This window comes from Myripristis murdjan, chromosome 24 (genome assembly GCF_902150065.1).
Source record: "Myripristis murdjan chromosome 24, fMyrMur1.1, whole genome shotgun sequence".
Classification (NCBI taxonomy): Eukaryota; Metazoa; Chordata; class Actinopteri; order Holocentriformes; family Holocentridae; genus Myripristis; species Myripristis murdjan.
Window position 1 is genome coordinate 5,054,816 of NC_044003.1, and position 22,500 is coordinate 5,077,315.

Genomic DNA, 22,500 nt, shown 5'->3' on the forward strand with positions numbered 1-22,500 from the left:
TCAAAGAAACGTTTCTTGTGGCTCTTTGAGTTAAAGAAACGGTCTCAAAGGTTCTTTGTGGAACCAGACAAAGGTTCTCGTGTGGTTTCACCCTGAAGAACCAGAAGTTGTCCGGTTGACGCCTTTATTTTTCGAATTTCATACACAAACACATACATACTGTCTCATGAATGTTTTACACACTGGGCTCTAGTTTCCCGGCGCAGCGCGGGGTGGCGCAGTGAGGCGAACCCCGCGCAGAGCTAGTTTCGACCGGTGAAACGGCAGAGGCGGACAGTGTCCAAGTTTCGCAGACGGACTTGCGCGGAGATGGGAGTGGTGGCGCAGCGGGGGGAGGTGCCGACAGATTCGGCTTGGCGCAGTGACAGTTTTGTGCCAAAAGGCTTCGCCGAGGTGCGCCAAAAGCTCGCCGTCTGAAACCACGTCTACTTTCAGCGCAAGGCGGAGCGGAGCCGGCGCAGTGGAAGTTTGGCTGGCTGGCGCACATCACCAAAACCTCACAATCAGCATAAACGGTGCCAATCTCCTTTGATCTGACATCAGCTGTGACGGGACAGTTGATATGGAGATATATGTATGTGCTGATTGTGATCGTAGCATTGAATAGTGTTTTTTTCGGTATTTATTGCATCGTTCATGTGTCTGACATCCCGGAAGCCTGCCTGTGAGGTTTTGGTGACGTGTGCGCACTGCTCGCCGGTCTCCGCTCCGCGCCGGTCTCCTGAGCTCCGCTCTGCCTGCGGTAATAGACCTCCTTGTCAGCTGTGTAAACTTTCATTACGCCTTCGCGCAGCGCATTTTAAAGGCGAGGACAGGGGCTCATTTGATTGGTTAAATGTGAATCGGCTGTGTCAAACCCACTCCACGCCTTCTCTCCTCCCTTGCGCCGGTAGGAGGGACGGCGGGGTACTTGCGCCACCGAGAACGGCGTGCCAAACTTGGAAAATCCGCCTGGCCACACCCAGTTGGCGAAGCGCATCTGCGCTACGCCCCCGCCTCGCCTGGTCTGCGAAACTAGAGCCCACTGTTTTTAAAATGATGCACGGCAACACACACACACACACACACACACACACACCTCTGACAGGCAGAAAGTGCAGCTGTGGCTGTTTGTCACCGTCGCCCCCACCTTGTGTGTGTTTTTTTTCCTCCACCAGCTGTTCGGCGCCAAACAGGATTTATGTCAAGTGCTGCATTAACATTTTATTTCCACTTTAGAAGGTTTTTATTTGTTGTGTCGACGCGGCTCGGCGGCTGCAGACCGCGCCGCGCTGGGAACGTAAACGTGTTGGGCGTGAGCGCAGGACAGATGTGTGGAGGAGGACTGACTCCCATAATGCCGCATGGTTAAGATGTTAAATCAGTGCATTGTTTTATGAGGCTGACCCCGCCCACCTGCCGCACATGGCATGCTAAAACAAACTAACTCTTCTCTGCAGACTCCAAGGATGTTCAGCAAACTTCTTACAGATATGATACTGCAGGTATACACACAGCTGTAAACACACCAGGTATATACATAAATAAACACACGACTAACACACTAAAGGTATATACACACATGACTATAGGTATATACACACAAACATATGTGATACTATGGGTGTATACACATAAACACACCCATTATATAGGTATATACCTATATGTAGACACATGAACACATACTATAGGTATATACACACAAACACGTACAATAAGTATATACACATATGACAGACATGATACTACTGGTATACACACACATAAACACACATAACAGGTTTACAGGTTGTACACATGAACACACATGACAGTATCAGGTATATACACAAATAAACTCATGATACTAAAGTAATATACACAAATATAAGATACTAAAGGCATATACATACGTAAACACTTATTTATACTTATTTATTATTGTCGGTCCAATTTGATGCAGACAGTGTAGTTTTATTGTCTGAATCTGAAACAGAATGACAGAGTATGCTGGATATTGGTTATTGGTGGAATTGATTTTTTTTTTTTTTTTTTTTTTGTAGTTTGTTGCAATGGTGCTGTCACATATTGAGCAATATAAACACTTGATTTTGTGATTCAGTTTTACAGAAATCATTTCAATTAAAGTGATAGAGGGTATGCGTTTGGATGTTTGCACTGTCCTAGTTTGACAAACCTAATTTACACTCAGTTAAATGATCATTAGGATAAAAGTCGATGGATCAGTTTGCTGATTGGTTGTTTGATTGACTCATTGAATCGCTGCCATTCATTTGATTGACCTCAGTGATGGCCTCTGTGGTGTCAGCGGCGCTCCGGCAGAGTTACTACCTGTACTTACAGACACACAGTCTAAAGCATAAAAGCAAAATAAGCATGCAGCACAGCCCAGTAGCTGTGGGAAAGACAAAGTGCAGCGTTTAGCCCCAAAATAAGGAGAGAAGAACAAGGACAAAAAGCTTAAAGTCCAATATTCATCTCATTAAAAAGCTAAGAGCAGCAAGAAAGCCACTCTGAATCTTGGTTAAATGAAACGACCTCTAAAAACTCTCCTGATGCTTTTAAAAGCCCCGCGCCTGAAACACCACTAATATGGACACACAAAGAGCACACACACACACACACTCAGCATATCAATCCTGGCTAAATACAGGTTCAAACTGACTCACTACATGACATTTATGACTAATTGGCTGGTAATTATTTGAAGTGAAAACAGAGGCAGTGTTCAGCCAGCATGCTCATCGTGTCGGAGTGACGAAGCCAAACAAAATGTCAATCAATAAAAGCAGACAGTGCTCGGTTTCAGAGCGAGCCTCTGCACTCAGAACAGATCAGAACTGAAAGAGAAATGGCTCTGCTGTCTTTTTGTGCTTCACTTTGCTGTGTATTTACAAACCTTTCCTCCGGTCAACACGTTGTTGCAGGTGACCCATTTTTGCTTAGGACTCACTGGTAGATTGATTTATTACATGTTTTTATTGAGCTGGTCTTGCTGAAAATGACTTTCCATCAATAAAGCTGCATTAGCAAACTGACAGTTGCATGCTAACCCAGCAAGATGATCCCTGACCGCCTCCTTCATCGATGAATTGACTGATTGATTGATTGATTGGTTGATTGATTGGCAGATCTCGGATGCGGAGTGGGAAGACATGCTGGAGGGATTTGATGAGAGGAGTTACCTGAACGCCCGGCGGTGGCGACCGGGTGACGACCCATACACCCTGTACGCCTTCAACCAGCGAGAGAGCGAGAGGATCCCCAGCAACCGAGCGCTGCGAGACACACGCCACTACAGGTACACACACACACACACACACACACACACACACACACACACACGCAACACCAAGTATGTAAACACACAAGGTGCAGGCACATACACACAGTAATAACACACATATAAAGATGTGACTTTAGAGGTATACACACACAAACATGACTCTGTGGGTATAGACACACAAACACATGACACTAAAGGTGTACACACATGACTACAGGTATTTGCAACCGTAAACATACATGATACTATGGGTACATACACATAAACACACCCATCATATTATGGGTATATTCATGTATGTACACCCATAAGCACATACTAAAGGTATATACACATGAAGACTCATGATGTTATAGGTATAAACACACAAATACAACTGAGCATACACACACACACACACACACACACACACACACACGATTCTGCAGGTATACACACTCAAACACGTCACTAAAGGTATACACACATGACTACAGGTGTATGCACACATAAACATATGTGATACTATGGGTACATACACATAAACACACCCATCATATCATGGGTATATACATATATTCACACACATAAACACATTATAAAGGTATATGCATGAAAACACTCCTACTGATACTACAGGTATATACACACAAACACAAAACATTACAACTACATACACACAAACAGATATGATACTGCAGATGTACACACAGCTGTAAACACACCAGGTATATACATAAATAAATACGTGACTAAAGTTATATACCCATATACACTAAAGGCATATACACACATGACTACAGGTATATACATACAAACATACATGATACTATGGGTGTATAAACACACCCATTATATTAGGGGTATATAATATATAGACAGATGAACACATACTATAGGTATACACACACAAACACAGAAAACTATAGCTATATACACACAAGCAGACATGATACTACTGGTATACACACACATAAACACACATAACAGGTTTACAGGTTGTACATATGAACACATGACATTATCAGGTATATACACAAATAAATGCATGATACTAAAGGTATACACAAATGTAAGATACTAAAGGTATATACACACGTAAACACTTGATTTATGATTGTTGGCCCAATTTGATGCAGACAATATCATTTTATTGTCTGAATCTGAAAAAGAACTGCAGAGTATGCTGGATATTGGTGATGGAAGTGATTTTTTTTTTTTTTTGCTAGTTTGCTGCAGTGTCGCCGTCATATATTGAGCAGTATGACTACGTTGGCTTGATTTTGGCTCCACATGGGACTTTCAGTATGAATGTAAATGCTGATTCGTCTCTGATTCCCCTGTTGGAGCGTTGGGATGTGCATTAAAAAAGAGTTGGGACGCAGCTGCACGAGGCCTGTGTATATCTTGTCTCAGATTATGATGCAAGTGGATTGCAAAGTGTAATATCATCCAGTGTTGGTGTTATTTGTTAATTTAAAGTTATTTGCATAACTTCACACCAAATCTGGCTGTGCGTGGTGATGCTTGGTGTGAATCCTGCAATATCAGCCTCAAATGTGAAATATTTCATCTTTGGAGTAGGTGTGTAAATACGCCCAAACACAAGCTGAAGAACAGAATATTTATTTTGGAAAACTGCAACTACTAAGTGTCCACGAGTCAGTGAGGCTGTCGCTTTACTTTCTGTGACTCGCTTAGATTTCATTTTTTGAAATAAGGCACGGTGTGACGCGTCGGCACTTAAAAAATACTCCTCATTCAGAGATAAAAATGTTTAGCTCGGCGTTTGGTGTAAACCAAGAACATCTCATCTTGTTAGGAACAGCTGCATTTCAGAACCTTACATCAGACAGAAGTTGTCCCGAAGCCAAAGGTCCCTGTGTTGAAGTAAAGGGATAATCCGTAAGATTTTTATGTTTCGTAATTTTGTCACACCTTTGTTTATTGGTATTTGTGCGCGGGCAGCGATCGTGCATTAATTAATATCACATAGTCTAATACGTCAAATTTTCATGACTTATTTCCAAATAAATAACACCCATCCAAAATAATTAACTACAACAATGTCAGCTAAAAAAGTTCTCATGACTGGAATTAACCAAGTAGATTTTTATGCAATATTATTCTGCATACACCGCTTTGTTGATGAGTTGTCACAGCTTTGTTGTTTTTTACACTGGGCCAGCCAAACAATTAATGGAAACTTAGACTTAATTAATGGAAACTGTGGCTTCTTGTATTTCTTTTACCTTCTTTATTAATTACATCCCTCTCTCCTGGGACTTTCCCCTGACAGAGTAATCGCTTACACGTACGTGTTTAAAACTGCAATAAACAAGCCTTCATTATCTATCTGTAGGCTGAATCACAAATGCACGGTATCAGCTGGCAATAGAGATGCATGGAGATCGCTATTTATTTTTTTATTAGTTAAATATCAGGGATATTACAATCACAAATAGAAATTAGGAGATTCATTTGAACACCAGAGGAGTAGAGAATCTGATTTGGGATTTGTTAGTAACTGAAAATGAACATTGTTGTGTGTCCTAATGGTTTTTACAGTGGAATGAAACTTATGAATTTATTTGTTGTTTGTGCGCTGAGCAGCCGGACTGCCTGGCATAGAAATAAAGTTAATCAGTATGTTCACGATAACACATTAACATGGACACCAGTCGAGCTATAAATGGTGATTTATAACACATTAAGACACATGACACACCAGTACATGTGCATTAACACTCTCAGTATCACATGTATATGCACACACACACACACACACACACACACACACAATAAAAATGTAACAGGAGCAGCTCTCAGCTCTCATCATTAATCCCCCATCAGCGCTCAAACAAATTTAGATTATGGACCAAACACATTTTCGTCATACAAAAAGCACCAAATTACAATCCGGTCCGCCAAGAAATTAAATTAAACACTGAAATAGAAATCCTCTTAGCTGAAAAAGGCGTTCAGCAGGAAGATAAGGAGCTCGCTGGTTTGACAGCCGCGGCCCTCTCACAAATTTTATTAGATAAAAAGTTCCAGACACTTGAGGAAAGCAAGTTTATTCCTCAATGGCTGCTTTCTACGTGCTCAGGAGCAAGGCAGTGAAGTTGTCGGTGAGAGGGCCAATAGAAAAAAAAAAAATAGGTGGAAAAAACTCCTTTCGTCCAATTAGACTGAAACTGCATCTGGAAAACATGAGCAAATAAAGACATTTTTGTGTCATGACTTATTTATTTTGCTCTTAACATCAAATAAGTTCATATATCATAAAAATGTGCATCACTGTGCTGTTGTAATTTACTGTATTTACAGCAAAAATGCCCTTTTCAGCCCTTTTTTACACATAATAACGATAAAAAACGACCAACCATATCAAAATATCATCTAAATTACCAGCTGATTTTGTTAAGAAGCAGCTTTGGTCGGGTCTGACAGCCTCATCTACAATATTGAGATCGATAGATGCACTTTTTGGGTGCCAAATCGGGGGATTCGTGACACTGCACAGATCGAGCGTCATTCACCAGCAAAGACCAGACTGACAGAGATATGGATTTGCAATCGCTTGGATATGAAGGAGGGGGAGCCGAGCCGCCGTGGAAGGGGTGAATCGAGGATCCGAGGGAGGGGATGAGGGATGAGAGGACGGGGTGAAGGGGCGGATCGAAGGTCTGGTGTTTGCGGCGGATGGTGGAGTGGCAGGAGGGTTCAGGCTCTGAGTGGGGCAGCTGCCTCTCCTCTGCAATCTGACTGATCACACTGAGCCCCTCGTGCTTCCTGAGTTGAGACTGAGGTGAAAGAAAGAGGAAAAGGGGCGTCTGGTGTCTGAGACCAAGGGGAAAGGAGGGGATTAGGTCTGTCTAAATGTGTCCCATGCACAGACATGGGACGTTTTCAAGGCTTGCTCTTTTATTCTGAGGTATAAAACTTCATTTCCAAATAAACAAGTAAACTGCTGTTGCTGCTGAAGCACATTACATGAGGATATTTTGCAGGATAGCTCACATTTGCCGAGCTACCAAATCCCATCTTGCATCAAAATAGTGCCAAACTTTAGGATGAGACAAGATTACAAGACTTTATGATGAGAGACAGAAGAGTCGAGCACAAGCCAGACTTGAAATGGTGAGACGTTGATGAGATGTTGAAGTCTCGCAGGTCTGGCCTCACAGGACTCGGCTAGTGTAGCAAAGACGCTCTAATCGAATCTAAAGGCAGTCTAACTGGACAACGAGACAAATCCGCCTCTCAAAACTACAAGAGCAATGCCAAAAATATCAAGCAGGTCTGAAAATGATTGCATTATGAGACCTTCGCGCCATTTTCACTCCAGTTTTTACAATTTTGATAGGTAGATAGATAGATAGATACTTTATTCATCCCGAAGGAAATTCACAGTTTTCAGCAGTATCCACAGAGTACAAGATTAAATAAATAGAAAATAGAGAATAAAAGATGACACTAGAGATCTAAAGATCTAAGTACCCAATGTGCAAAAAACAATGTGGAAAAACCCCAAAAAATAGTGTGCATAGATGTATACAATGTGCATAGATGTGGGCAATGTGCAAATTTACATTTTTGGACAATTTACAATTTTGGACAATCCAGGACTGCTCAGTTTGCGCTGATATCACATCAGGGCTGAGCAATTTATCGAAATATTATCAAAATTGCAACGTGGGCGAGCGCGGTGTCCAAAACGCAGGAGCTGGAGTTGGATAAAAGGCAAAATGTGTGACAAAACTCTGCCATAAATAAAATATTACGGAGCTACAGAGACACCCAGGGCCTGGGAATCGCCTTTTCCAGATGTAAGGAAAACATATTTGTACGCCGTCTTTATCATGTTCACATTTTCACATAGCTTTTTATAGAAAATGATCATTCCTATGAAAACTGTGAATCATAACACGATCACAGTCTCAGGCTCTGACCACAGATGTTAATGCAGCAAACATATACAAATCCACTGTTTCTCTGGATGAAGGCTTTCCATATTTTACTGAGCCACAGGGGCTCGCAGGGCCTCTGCAGCTGTGTGACGGTGGAGCGCCGCCCGCGGGTCACACAGGAGCGGCTGGTGACCCGGCTTCCCATTAGGAAGTGGGGCGTGGGCGGTGATTGGCCGCCTGCTTGCTCTGGCAGTGGCGGCTAACATGACTAAGTCCTGGATCGCCGCTGGTGCTGAGCAGAGCGGGTTACGGCTCCGCGACTCACGTGGGAAGCTAAAATCTGTCAGCAGAGATGGCACATATTTCACACTCACACTCACACACACACACACACACACACAGTGTACATGCACACACCCACATCTGAAAGAGTGCTTGCACATCAATCTGCGTGTGTATGAACGGCGCTGTGATGGATTCTGCAGTGTGTCTGCGCAATGGGCTGTATGACATCTGATCGCTCTCAATGACTGAATGATAGCTTGTCTGCTAACACTGTGCTTGCTTGACAGTGTGTGTGTGTGTATATGTGTGTGTGTGTGTGCGTGCACGTGCATACATGTGCACACGTGCGCCCATATGTGCGCGCAAACGTGCGTAAGCGTGTAGATGTTGATCGCCGCCGTCATCTGCTGTGGTTTCTGGAGGGAAATTCACTGTTGAGCTGCCATAAGGCGGCTGAGGAGTGTGTGTTTGAGTTTGTGTGTGTGTGTGTGTGTGTCTGAGAAAGTGTGTGTGGGAGGGAGTAAACCAGGGATACGCTTACACATTAATCTGTTAGCAGGAAGGTGGGGGGCTGATAGTGCTCATTTATCTCTTATAGGACAGCATTGAAGTGGGTAGAGAGAGTGTGTGTGTCTGTGTCTGTGTGTGTGTGTGTGTGTGTGTGTGTGTGTGTGGTGGGTGGGGGTCTGCTGATATGTGATTATCTGTTAACTCAGTTACGGTGGAGCTGTAGATCTCAGGAGCGTTGGCAGGGAGAATGATAGCAGCCTGTGTTCTGTTACAGAGGGAAAAAGAGAAACCGCAGCCGGATCCTCGACTGGTGAAATTGAATTTTTTGGCGTTCGTCGAGGTCCCACTCACCTCCGCAGCCTCGCCGCACTGCTGCTGCGCTCAGCCCCCCCCACACCCACCTCCCAGGAGACACCTTTTCGGTAGAAAATTTAGAGAAACGAGCTCGAAAATTCAAAAAAAAAAAAAAAAAAAAATTCAGCAGAAACTCAAACTCTATCGAGAGAGAAGAAAAAAAAAGAATCAAAGGAGAAGAGAGACGCCGCGGTCCCGCCCCTGCCGCGTGACTGACAGGTGAAGTGCGGCGAGAGCTCGGCAGATGGAGGGAAAGAAATAAATAAGTGAAGTGAAGATAAACATGGATGTTGCAGATTAGCACTTTAAAGGGAAGCTGCTGTGGGGTGGAGCGCAGCAGGTTGAGGAGAGAGCCTTTTGATCTGGTATTTGCCACAGGAAAAAAAAAAAAAAAAAAAAAAAAAAAAACCCTAAACATCGGCGGCGTTGCGAAGGGGAGGACGGGGTCAGATGTGGCGTGGAACGTGGGGCGCATGTGAAGGACAGATTTCCGGAGTGTGATGTGACGTGTTTTGAGGGAACAAATTCGTCCCTTGTTTATGTTACAGGAGGTTGTTGTGTCATAAGCCGGTGTTTTTTTTTTTTTAATAAAAGAAGATATTTCCACCTGATATTCATCTCTTTCATTCCATTTCCTTTGTTTTTTAGACATCACTAGCTCGCATTATATCATATCTTATTATATATATTATTATATTATACTAATTATATTATACTAATTTATTATTTACTTATTATTATTCTTTTCTTTATTTTTGGCACTGAAGAAAGACGGGTGAAGTAGGAATTTCATTGTAGGGTGTAGCTGTATGTTTTATTGTGCGTATGACAATAAGATGCCACTTTTCAAGCCCCTCGAAGGTTTTCAGGCAATTCTCCCTAATTTTATTTTGCATCTTTTATACAAAGTTTCTTATGTGTGTAAACAAACAAACAAACCAAACCAACCTTGAATCTCGTCAGTTTCACTCTCAGTAATGACTAAACAGATGAAAATACAAGAAGACTTCAGGATTCCTCAAAAAGACCTCGACAGATCAAGATGAGTGGATCTTGGTGAGCAGGTTGGTTATGGGGCCAGAAAAGAAGTGATTTTACTTTTCAGGTGCTTCAAAGGGGCGTGGCCGTGGGCGGAGCTTTACTAAACACACTCAGGTGACATCACAAAAGGCAGTAGAGACATTGGTGATTGCTCACGGCGGTACCGAGTAACTTCCCGCGCTCAATCGATCAAATGGAAAATGTCCTACACATCAACACCGCCAAAAAGGGCTTAGGACAAACGGCCGTAGTTTCCAAATGCATCTGAATAATAATACAAAATCTGGAGGACAGGTTGGTCATGAGTCAAGGTGCCGCTGACTGACTTTCCGCACTGATTGGCCGAAAGGGGTGTGTCCTACGGCCAAAAACACTGCTGAAAGGGGGCGGGGCTTAACACAAAACAAGGCTGCAACTTCCAGCTGCACCTTTAATGGAGGTCTGCCCTCTACTGGGTGCCTTCCTATAATAAATAATAAACAACAAGCTTTAGGTTATAATCCTGACATCTGTAAATCGTTTTCAGGTGTCACTCTTTTTTTTTTATTTATTCTTTTTTAAAGGAGAAGTACACTAAAACAAGATACAATTCACAGGAGAGAGAGTCTGGCTTTTCTCCTATAATTCTGATATGAACACGCCCCCCCAGCCCAACGCTGATATGGAAAAAAACAACAAAGCAAAACAAAACAAATAAATAAATAATCAGAGAAACTGGCTTTTTACTGAAGCATCGATAGGAACAGTTACTGAGTCGATGCGATGTGAAATTACTGAATATTTCATAACGTTTTTGTTTGTAAAACCGTGTTGAAAATGGCTTAAATTTAACACAACAGGTACACTATATTACCAAAAGTATTCGCTCACCTGCCTTTACTCATACTATGAACTGAAGTGCCATCCCATTCCTAACCCATAGAGTTCAATATGATGTCGGTCCACCTTTTGCAGCTATTACAGCTTCAACTCTTCTGGGAAGACTGTCCACAAGGTTGAGGAGAGTGTTTATAGGAATTTTTGACCATTCTTCCAAAAGCGCATTGGTGAGGTCACACACTGATGTTGGTCGAGAAGGCCTGGCTCTCAGTCTCCGCTCTACTTCATCCCAAAGGTGTTCTATCGGGTTCAGGTCAGGACTCTGTGCAGGCCAGTCAAGTTCATCCACACCAGACTCTGTCATCCATGTCTTTATGGACCTTGCTTTGTGCACTGGTGCACAGTCATGTTGGAAGAGGAAGGGGCCCGCTCCAAACTGTTCCCACAAGGTTGGGAGCATGGAATTGTCCAAAATGTTTTGGTATCCTGAAGCATTCAAAGTTCCTTTCACTGGAACTAAGGGGCCAAGCCCAGCTCCTGAAAAACAACCCCACACCATAATTCCTCCTCCACCAAATTTCACAGTCGGCACAATGCAGTCTGAAATGTACCGTTCTCCTGGCAACCTCCAAACCCAGACTCGTCCATCAGATTGCCAGATGGAAAAGCGTGATTCATCACTCCAGAGAACGCGTCTCCACTGCTCTAGAGGCCAGTGGCGGCGTGCTTTACACCATTGCATCCGACGCTTTGCATTGCACTTGGTGATGTGTGGCTTGGCTGCAGCTGCTCGGCCATGGAAACCCATTCCATGAAGCTCTCTGCGTACTGTACTTGGGCTAATCTGAAGGTCACATGAAGTTTGTAGCTCTGTAGCAATTGACTGTGCAGAAAGTCGGCGACCTCTTTGCACTATGCGCTTCAGCATCCGCTGACCCCTCTCCGTCACTTTACGTGGCCTACCACTTCGTGGCTGAGTTGCTGTTGTTCCCAAACGCTTCCATTTTGTTATAATAGAGCTGACAGTTGACTGTGGAATATTTAGGAGCGAGGAAATTTCACGACTGGATTTGTTGCACAGGTGGCATCCTATGACAGTTCCACGCTGGAATTCACTGAGCTCCTGAGAGCGGCCCATTCTTTCACAAATGTCTTGTTTCACAGTCTGCATGCCTGAGTGCTTGATTTTATACACCTGTGGCCAGGCCAAGTGATTAGGACACCTGATTCTGATCATTTGAATGGGTGAGCGAATACTTTTGGTAATATAGTGTATATTGAGCTCATTTTCACCGAATTGGTCAAAATAATAAAAAGATAATACTAAATAATGGAAAAAGTGTTATTTTCTGTTTGGAAGGAAAGGTGTTCTTTTATATGTTTGGAATTACCAATGTGTTAAAGAATTTTTGTGTTTTATGATGTTTTTGTTTGTTTAAAAAAAAAAAAATCAAACACAATTGCCTGATGTGCCAAATATGACACAAATTGAAACTCATAGTTGGGAATTGATATTTTTTTTGGCTGTTTAATTGGACGAATAATGGCTCCAGTTTCAAAGAACTGGAATTTTCTGTCAGTTTTTTGATGGTTGAGGCTTTACAGGGTTAAGCGGCGGAGAGAGAGTAAAATCTGTCCAAGGAGCCCCTCAGTGTGAACTTTATTTTTTCTAGTTTAAGCGTGAACAGGACATCCAATAACCAATTTTTAAAAGACGGTGGTGGTTGGGAGGATTTCCAAAGCAAAAGGATTTTTCTACGTGCAATTAATGACGCGAAAGCTACTACATTAGACTGAGCGGCAGACATGGTGGCACCGTCTGGGGCGATCGCTCTATAAGGTGACGGACTGATTCTCAAATTCAATATTTCGGAAATTGTTTTGAAAAATGAGTGTTACTAAAATTCTGAGATCACCTCCTGCAAAAGGAGACAGACAACGCCAACAGTTATCTATTCTCTTCTAACAGGAAATGAATCCTTATATGGTAATAGTCAACAATCCAGCTACAATACAAGGATACAAGGTCATATTACACTCTCACTTGGGTGAAGAGTGGAAAACTACTGTCTACACACTTCTATATAGTGTCATGGAAATAATGGTAATATAATGTAATTTTATAAGATTAAAATGCAATTTTTATAACAACGAGCACCAGAAGTTCGATAATTTTGGACACGCCCAGAACCATGCGAGTTAAATTACAGAGGTCTCGGGAGTTGGGATGGGAGGAGTTATCCACGATCGCTCATGAAATAAAAAAACACGTTTACGTCTCGGTGCTAAAGGTGCGTTCACAGTGTGTTTGGCTGAGGCTGCATCTCAACTGAAATGTTCTCTCCTGTAGGGGGAAAGGCCACCGGAGAGGCTTGTTTTGTTGTTGTTGTTGCTGTTGTTGTTGTTGTCTTGTGTTTCTGTGGTGGGAGGAGGAGGAGGAGATGTTCCACGCCGGATTGCGTACGTGGGGTAGCGCTCTGTTGCTCTTTCAGATTTGAAGGAGAGGAGGAGTGGGAGGGAGGCGAGGGGGGTGGGGAAGAGGGGAGGGGAGGAGAGGAGAGGAAAGCTATTGACAGCTTAGGGAAGATGGGGAGATAGACGAGAAGGTGAAGTGAGGAGAGGGGAGGAGAGAGGAGAGAGGGCGAGGGAGAGGAGGAGGATAAAAAGGCAGGAGATTAAGGAGAGACAGAGGAGATAGAGAGGAGGAAGAGGAGGAGGAGGAGGAGAGGAAGGGAGATGGGGGGAGATGCCACAAGCTGCTGAGAGGAGAGATAATTGCCACATGCAGAGCTCGAGAGGCTGTGTGCGCGCGCGTGTGTGTGTGTGTGTGTGTGTGTGTGTGTGTGTGTGTGTGCTAATGTGCATGAGTTTGTCAGGGTGTGAATAAAGTGGGAGTGTGTGCGTGTTTGGTGTGTACAAGCTTACTTGTGCCTATGCGGGCTTGTTTGTGCCTGTGCGTGTGTGTGCGTGCGTGTGTACGTGCATGTGTGTGTGTGTGTGTGTGTGTGTGTGTGTAAACCACTCCACTCCAGTGCTCTGCTATTATCAGTGTGAGCAGGGGAACCTCCCTCCGTCTGCTCTCCAGCAGACAGACAGTCTATAAGCCCAACAGCGGCGGCGCAGCGGGGATTAGATCCAAGCAGGAAGACAATGGACTGATAGAGCACAGAGGAAACATGTCATACAATCCTGCACAATGGGTTGATATGGTAACACAACTATTCAGCACAGCACAATGTGGCAGGACTGTTTTAACTGCAGACAAAGGAAACATGTCGTACAATACGGCACAATGGGCTGAACTATTTAAATGTGACTGTCGGAAACTTCCTGGAGCAGTTTCCACCGCTGAATGGTGTATTGATTACTTTTTCAGGCAATAAATAGTGCATAAAGTGTGAAAAATAAAGCCCAAGTCTCACGGGACGGTAGCCAGATGCCTTCAAATCGCTTCCTTCCAAACAAGCTCCTGAGCATTGATTTGATGATGACATGAATTTAGAAAAGAAAGACAATCTTAGCGTCTTAGTGATTTTAGTGGAGCTTGAATCAGACGATGTTTGTCATTTTTCACCTGATTGGACTGATATCCCACCACAGAATGGACCTCATCAGTCATAATCAGCCCCACAGGTTTGAGCTGCACCTTCCTTTTCCTAACCTGAACCAGCATGACTAACCCCATCCTAACCTTAACCACGTAGCTAACAGAAGCTAAGCTCATGAAGGCTAAAATAGACTGACGATAGAAACAGATGACAGCTTTGAGCCACTCGAGGGTGCAGCAGGTACCCAGACTCATACTAACCCAAACCTGTGGGGGGATTAGGACTGATAAGGTCCGCTCTGTGGTGTGATAACAGTCCAATCAGGTGAAAAATGCCAAACACCGTCTGATTCAAGCCTCACTAAAATCACTAAGATGTGAAGATTGTCTTTCTTTTCTCTATTCATGTCATTATGAAATGAATATTTAGGGGTTTTACTGGCCCCTAAAAGTTTGCAGACCCCGTGAGTCGAGCTGTAATATCAGAGGAGTCCGGCCACGAGATGATCATAGCTGGTTGATTAATTGCATCATCAGGCATCGCAACAGTAACAGCAGGTTTTCAATATCAATATCAATATATCTTTATTTTCCCTAATGGGGCAATTAGTTCTGCAACAGAGGAAGGACACACAACAAAGAATACAAATGCGCATGACATAGTAAATTACAATTCCAAGTGCACATTATAGACAATTTTAAGTGCACATTTTAGAAAAAACAAACAAACAAACAAACAAACAAAAAAATTGTCTCTCTCTCTTTTAATTAACTGATGCACCAACAGGAGAAATCGCCAAAATTTAGCTTTTCTGTCGGCGGCATCGTGACTCTTTATGTGAAAGCAGAGCAGTGGCAATCTACTGGATAAAATATTAAAATGAATATTAAATGACTATAATTTTCTGTTAATTAATGGGCTAATTGTCCATCACTGAAGTACAGCACAGTAGCATTTGCATGGTAACAGAGCTGCTTTACACAGGAGGAGAGAGTAAAGACCTGTTTTCATACAGTGAGCTGATGTACCACGGGACCTATTTAATACCATATATCTCACCCTAAAGGAACTATTCAAATGCACAACAATGGACAAATATAATAACCTTAACCCTCCTATTATGTTTGGGGTCTAAATAAATGATTAACATCTTTTTTTTTTTTTTGCTTCATATTTAATGAGTTCTCCTAATGTAATGGGCACTACCGGGTAAACATGAAATTCACCTGATATGTTTTCAATGTCCTGTACACACTTTGTAATGCATCGGTTATAAATAACAAAAATCTGTACTTAGAAATAATATAAAGCCATTAAAACACCAAAAATTTATATTTCTTTCCAATTTTAGGTCAATCAGTGAGATTTTATGGTGATTTGCATATTTTTCCATAGTGGCATAATAGGAATACAGGATGTATAAGTGGGAGTTATGTTTTATTTAAAGGGCTATTTAGGTCGTCAACAAAGAAACATAAAGTACCTGACACATAAATTTTGGTTAATTATAATAATTTAGTGGAGGTTTAAACTGCTGGGGTCAAATTGAGCCCAAACATAAAAGATGTTCATACATTTGAACAGAACAGGAGGGTTAAAATAATAAAACAGTATGGAGAGGAGCCATATTGTAACAGTGTGACCTCACGCTGCAACAGGTGGAGGAAATTAAAATATCAAATATCAATCTTATTTCACAGCGAGGGTCATCGTACTGAGGAAGCTGCCGTGTTTTTATCAGTTTTTATCTTCGGTTTGATGGCAGATCACCACCTCCTGTTCACTCTGTGGACCACAGGTGTGTGTGTGTGTGTGTTTTACAGCCACAGCTGCTTTACCGCGCTACAGTCGGTGCATCGGTGGCTCTCCGGCTGGGTTTGTGTGGAAGAAGAGAGAAAGTCAGGCATGGAGGATGGTCACTGCACAATACAAAGAGAGAATGTGGAACCGGTGGGCAAAAATGTCAAAGCAGCATCAGCAGAGAGGAGAGTCTTGATGCTGCCTGCTCACAATGAAAAAGCTTTGATCAGTGACAAAGATCTCTAAAACAACACAAGGAGAGCCTGTGACTTTATCGCCTCTTCCTCCCTCTCTTCTTTAACCGAACGCCCTGCCAACACACTCGGATTTGTCACGCTCTGTGTCGTGTCAGAGTGTGTGTGTGTGTTGTTATCACCGGTGCGCTGACCGAACATCGGCTGACAGGTTTTTAAGATGCACTGCGCTGGTTAATAATTATATCTGTGAATTTTAGCCCAGTAGTCCCTACAGTCCCTGGATGTGTGTGTGTGTGTGTGTGTGTGTGTGTGTGTGCATAGCGTGACCATGTGTGCATGCAGGCGTCAGCGTCTTTTCACAGCGAGTCAGCCGGTTAGTCATGTCTCAGTGAGTCACAACATGCAGATAAACATTAATCAGTGTGTGTGTGTGTGTGTGTGTGTGTGTGTGTGTGTGTGTTCGGCGAGCCGGCGCCCACGCCCTCTGAGCTCACGACCCCCAGACCGGAGCCGGCGTCTCACTCGGACACCAAACGGGGTTTTTATTCTCCCCTGTCAGAGACCTGAGGCTGACGAACAGCTCCGAGGTGCCGCCTCAGCGCCGCCCCGACACCATCAACATGTCTGGGATTTGAACACGTGACGTCGACCTCTGACCTCGGACACTGTGGGGATCCAGGTTTAACCCCTGATGGTCCGCCAGCGGGCCTCGTGGACTCACCGTCTTTCAGATATTAGGATCATATGAAACTAGACAGCCTGAGGCATCGACTGATGTCAAGTGTGTCGTGCTAAAACTGGCACAGCCATTCCCAGCAGGCTCCCTTGACCTCTGACCTCCAGATGTGTGAATGAAAATGGGTTCTCTGGGCAGCCACGGCTCTCTCCTTTGCAGACACACCCACCTTCTGCTGATCCCATGCAGTTTGGGCCACAAAGCCTGCAGGTTATTGTACAATAGGGTGGCCCATTTTTACATGTCAATTTTCAACTTCATATTTTTTAAGCTCCTAAACCCCTAAATTGGTTGCAACACATGAGAAAACTCTCAATGGGACAACATTTCCCCCTCTCTCATCGACCTTCAAGTTTGGCCACAGACTCAACACAGTCTGTTTTCTCACGTGAATAGGGTAAACATTTTATCCTATAGATATCACCATGAAACTTACTAATTTGATAACTTACAATAAACCAAACAAAAAATGTATTACAAGTTCTTTGAAATTCTTTGCTTACATGAGCAGATTTCAAGTTGAACTTTAAGTTTAGCCAGTTTTCAACACGATCCTTTTCCGCAAGCGCAGTTGCTAAGCAACCATGCTAGCATAACAAGGGGAGATTTGTGTTGGAGCCTCAGATTCCCACAAGCTGTGTTCCAGTTCAGGGTCTGCATCCTTCGAAGTCCGCATGTGAAGGCCAGTTACGTCCCAACTCTGCGTGAAGACCTGTCCCAATTCATCCAAAGTTGCTGCTGCTCAGTCTAAAAAAGTTAACTGAAATGGCGACGGCGGCATCTAAATTCAGATTTCACTATTATAAAATTTTCGGTTTTTACTCATTTGAACATCCAGCACCATATATGCTAAACCAAAACCTCTTTCTTTACTGTTTTGTCTTGTCTGACGGAAAGAAACGTTATCTTTCTGTCTCCGGAGTTTGTTGTCATGGGAACGGCGGTTACGCGACCAGGAAATATTCTGAAGTCTAGACCGTCCCATTTGGTTGACGGGGAGGACGCTTCGTCCGAAGTCCGGGTTAGGGTTAGGATGCAGACCCTGAATTGGGACACAGCTGTAGACTTAACACAGTCTTTTTTCTCACGTGAATAGGGTAAAAAATTCATCCTATGGATATCACCATGAAACTTACTAAGATGATTACTTACAATAAACCAAACAAAAAATGTATTACAAGTTCTTTGAAATTCTTTGTTTACATGAGCAAATTTGAACTTTAAGTTTAGCCAGTTTTCAACACGATCCTTTTCCGCAAGCGCAGTTGCTAAGCAACCATGCTAGCATAACAAGAGGAGATTTGTGTTGGAGCCTCAGATTCCCACAGACTGTCCAACAGTCTGCTGCCAGAAAGTAAGTTAAGCTTTCAGATCTTTAAGTTGAAGTTAATTAAGCCTTTAACTTCTGAATCATTCCCTTCTCTTCCAGGTTTTATAAATATAAATATAACTATATAACTACTTATATCAGGATATTTTGTTAAGTTTTTCTTGAGTTTTCTCTTTTGTGTTCTAACATGTTGGGAATAAATGTCACTGGTTTTCAAGGATTGTTGTTTTTATTCATTCAATTTCACCTTCATTCTCAGGAGAGGATAATGTTTGCTCATGTAAACAAAGAATTTCAAAGAAGAGACTGACGTCTGGTTTTCCAGGTGGACTGATAATAAGGGCGAGTTTCTGACACATTTCCACAACAGAAACGCAAATGCAAACCTCCAAATGTCAGAAGTTTTTGAAACCAAATCAAAGCGTGAAGGTCTTGGTGTCCTAGTGTGGATTTTGACCGGTTTTATCAACTCTCCAGTGGTCAAAAATGGTTTCATTTTTTTTTTTTTTTTTAATCAAATCTGTGTAATCAGGTATCAATACAAAAATTACTCCAAAAACATATGACTCATAAATGAAAATGGAAATGGCCATCACATACTCATTTCACAAGGTTCTACCCCTCATACACTTTACATAAAACCCAATGTTTATTACAGATTTATGAGCTCAGGTTCCCAGCTTTCAGATGATGTTTCTATTTAACATCTACTGTTGACCTTTAATTCCCCCGACCTGCAGTTTGACTTTTGCATTCAGTCAGAACACAGGTTTGCTTTTCCATGACTACGTTTGGGACTACTTTTTAAAACGATCCCAGCACACCCTGATCGTGTGTAACCTTCCGCAGAGAGCGCAGGTCGTGTAACTCGGCCGCACTGAACGCTAAATAAAACCTCGCAGAAATAACAGCTTGCTAAATTGTTTTTGTGGTCGATTTCAAGAGGTACTTGTGCCAAGTTTTCTATTTTTGTGCTATTTTTTTTGGTGTTTACTTCGGTCTCCATGCCAAGGCGAGACCACAAGTCTAACTAAGCAAAACACACACACACACACACACATATATATATATATATATATATATATATATATATATAATGCAGAGATTTGAAGGGCATATACAGACATATATCATGGGTTGTCTCTTATTATGGTAGCCCCAAAATCTGATTTTAAATCGCGTCGGTCGACATATGTTCCAGAATAATCCAATCTGCAGCAAAGTATGTATCTGCCAAAATCAGTAAATAAAAAAAAGGGGAATAAATAAAAGATTAAAGTATCAAACTGAGGTTTCTGTTTTCAAAGAGAATGTGGTTTCTCTCACTGAAGCTTTAAATGATGGGGAATCATCATTTCAGTACAAGCCCGGGCTGAGAAATACCCAAACTGTGTCCTTTAGTTCTGCAGTTAAATCACTTTTTTTGGGCCTCGGCCGTGTGTTTGAGGCGTTGGAAGGTCAGCGGTTTGCAGAGGAATGTGGAGACGTCTGTGCTGTGGGAAGTGAAGGACGCCTTTATTGTCCTGAGGTTTTGTTTGAGCGGCTCCCGGCCGTCAGCGCCTCACCTCCCTCGAGCTGCAGACGCCAGCAAGTAAGACGGCGTCTCCATCCCCCAGCCTGTTCTCTATCAGCGTCCCTGGAGGAATAAAGGCAGCAATTTAGCCCGTTCAGTCGGAGAAATCGGCAAATAACAGATTCTATTCGCCCACGGAGCCGAGCTTTGTGAGGATCTGTGTTTACAGGTGAAGGCACTGAACAGATTTACGGTTTCTAAAGTTTCAAGGACGCCTTTGATAACCAGCCGCTCGACGGGCGCTCGACTTTGTGTTGCAATAAACTAATTTCTCGCCTCTCTAACATGCATTCAGGAGAGAATTGCGTGCAGGACGATGCACACAGATAATAATGTCGTTCTTCCCACGCGGGCAAAATAACCGCAGCGCCGTGCCTCCGTCCAGTTTGGAGGTTTTTTCCATCCAGTGAGACTTTCTGCTTTTTGACATTTCAGAAGGAAATCTCGCACTTTTTACTGAACTGCATTTATCTGACGGGTGGAGATACTGCAGGAGCCGCTTTTCCATGAAAAACAAACAAACAAACAAACAAACAAACATCTAAATACTTCCCTTTTGACTTTTATTGCTCTTAATTGTGGAGTACTTTGTTGATTGATTGATTGATTAACTGATTTCACTGATGATTAATTGACTGATTCAAACTTTCTATCTGTCAGAAAATCTCATGATAACAAACAAACAAAATAAAACATACCAATAGAAATAAAAAGCTTAGAAAATAGAAATAAAGCGCATTATTTACTGCACTGCAAAAAAAAAAAAATCATGTTTTTATCGTCTTTAAAAGTAATTCATTCGCCTCCTCAGCGCTCAAATCTTGTTTTTCTACAAACAAACATCTAAAAACTTCCCTTTTGACTTTTATTGCTCTTAATTGTGAGGCACTTTGTGGATTGATTGATTAACCGACTGACTGATGATTGATTGACTGATTCAAACTTTCCATCTGTCAGATCATCTCACTGACATCAAATGTCAAAAAGCATCACTGACATCATATAAAACTGCAAAGACCAGCAAAATAAAAATACAAATAGTAATAAAAAGGTCATTAAATAGAAATAAAGCGGATTATTCACTGCATTGAAAAAAAATCATGTTAACTTTTTATTGTTTTTACAAGTAATTCAGTCGCCTCCTCAGTGCTCGAATCTTGTTTTTCTTCAAACGAGGTTAAAAAAAAAAAAAAAAAAAAAACTGCCAGTGGGATGAGATAATCCCACTTGTTTCCAGAATTTTCATGAGCCCAGTGGGCTGATCTGCCTCATTCTGCCGTGTTTCTACATGTTTCTACTTGTTCCCGGGAAAATTCCTGACGCGGCACTGGAAGAGGGTGGGATTATCCCGTCCCACCGCTCGAGTTTCTCTCCTCTTTTAAGAAAAAAAACAAGATTGAACACTGAGTACGGGGCTGAGTGACTTGTTAACATGGAGATTTCTGTGTTGCCGTGTGCCGTCGCCGCGCCGCTGCACTCTTTATCGAGAGGCCGGCCGCGTGGCATTGTGTCCGTTCGGGTTGGGCCGCGGAGCAGGACGTCCTGTGTGTGTGTGTGTGTGTGTGTATGTGTGTGTCGGGGATTTAGCGTCTCGCCTCCTCGGCCGCTCGGACGCTCGCGGACCTGAACCCCCCGAGTTCAGCGGCTGAGGGGCTTTATCTGCCTCCGCTCGTCTGCCGGCCGCATCCGACGCGTGACAGGCGGCTTCCGCGGCGTCGACCGCTGTTTACACTGAACTTAACAACAGCCCCAAAAAATCCCTGCAGAAAGCTCTTGGCGGAGCGAGGAAATCCCTTTGGTGTATTGTGGGTAATCTGTTGATGTGGAACCTGAGCTCTGAAGCACCCCGGTGCTCGACAACGGCGGAGAGTGACAGTGACGCTAAGCGGCTTTACTGTAGCTAGCGTCTCCCGCTAACCGTCCCGCCTCGGCTGCGAGACGGCCGCGTGTCGAAACAATCAGCGAGCAGACGGCGTCGCGGCGCTCCCTGCCTTGATACTCGATTAGATTTGTCTGCCTCTTATTTTGGCTCGTCGCCTCTGAATTCAATCCCTTTTTATCTCTGCAGCAGGTGACAGCTTTTACTTTTCTTTTTTTTTTTTTTTTGGCCTTTTGGATCTGGGCTGATGAGCCCGGGGGATGCAGAG

General features: G+C 43.0%; 1 protein-coding gene across 1 annotated transcript in view; it reads left to right on the forward strand.

Annotated features, from left to right (window-relative positions):
* The window catches only part of galnt14 (UDP-N-acetyl-alpha-D-galactosamine:polypeptide N-acetylgalactosaminyltransferase 14 (GalNAc-T14)), a 250,690-nt gene that overhangs the window by 43,557 nt on the left and 184,633 nt on the right, over positions 1 to 22,500 (forward strand). Inside the window, exon 3 of the mRNA XM_030047809.1 lies at positions 3,114 to 3,283. Within this exon, the coding sequence (XP_029903669.1) occupies positions 3,114 to 3,283 (170 nt within the window). The remainder of the gene's footprint in view (positions 1 to 3,113; positions 3,284 to 22,500) is intronic.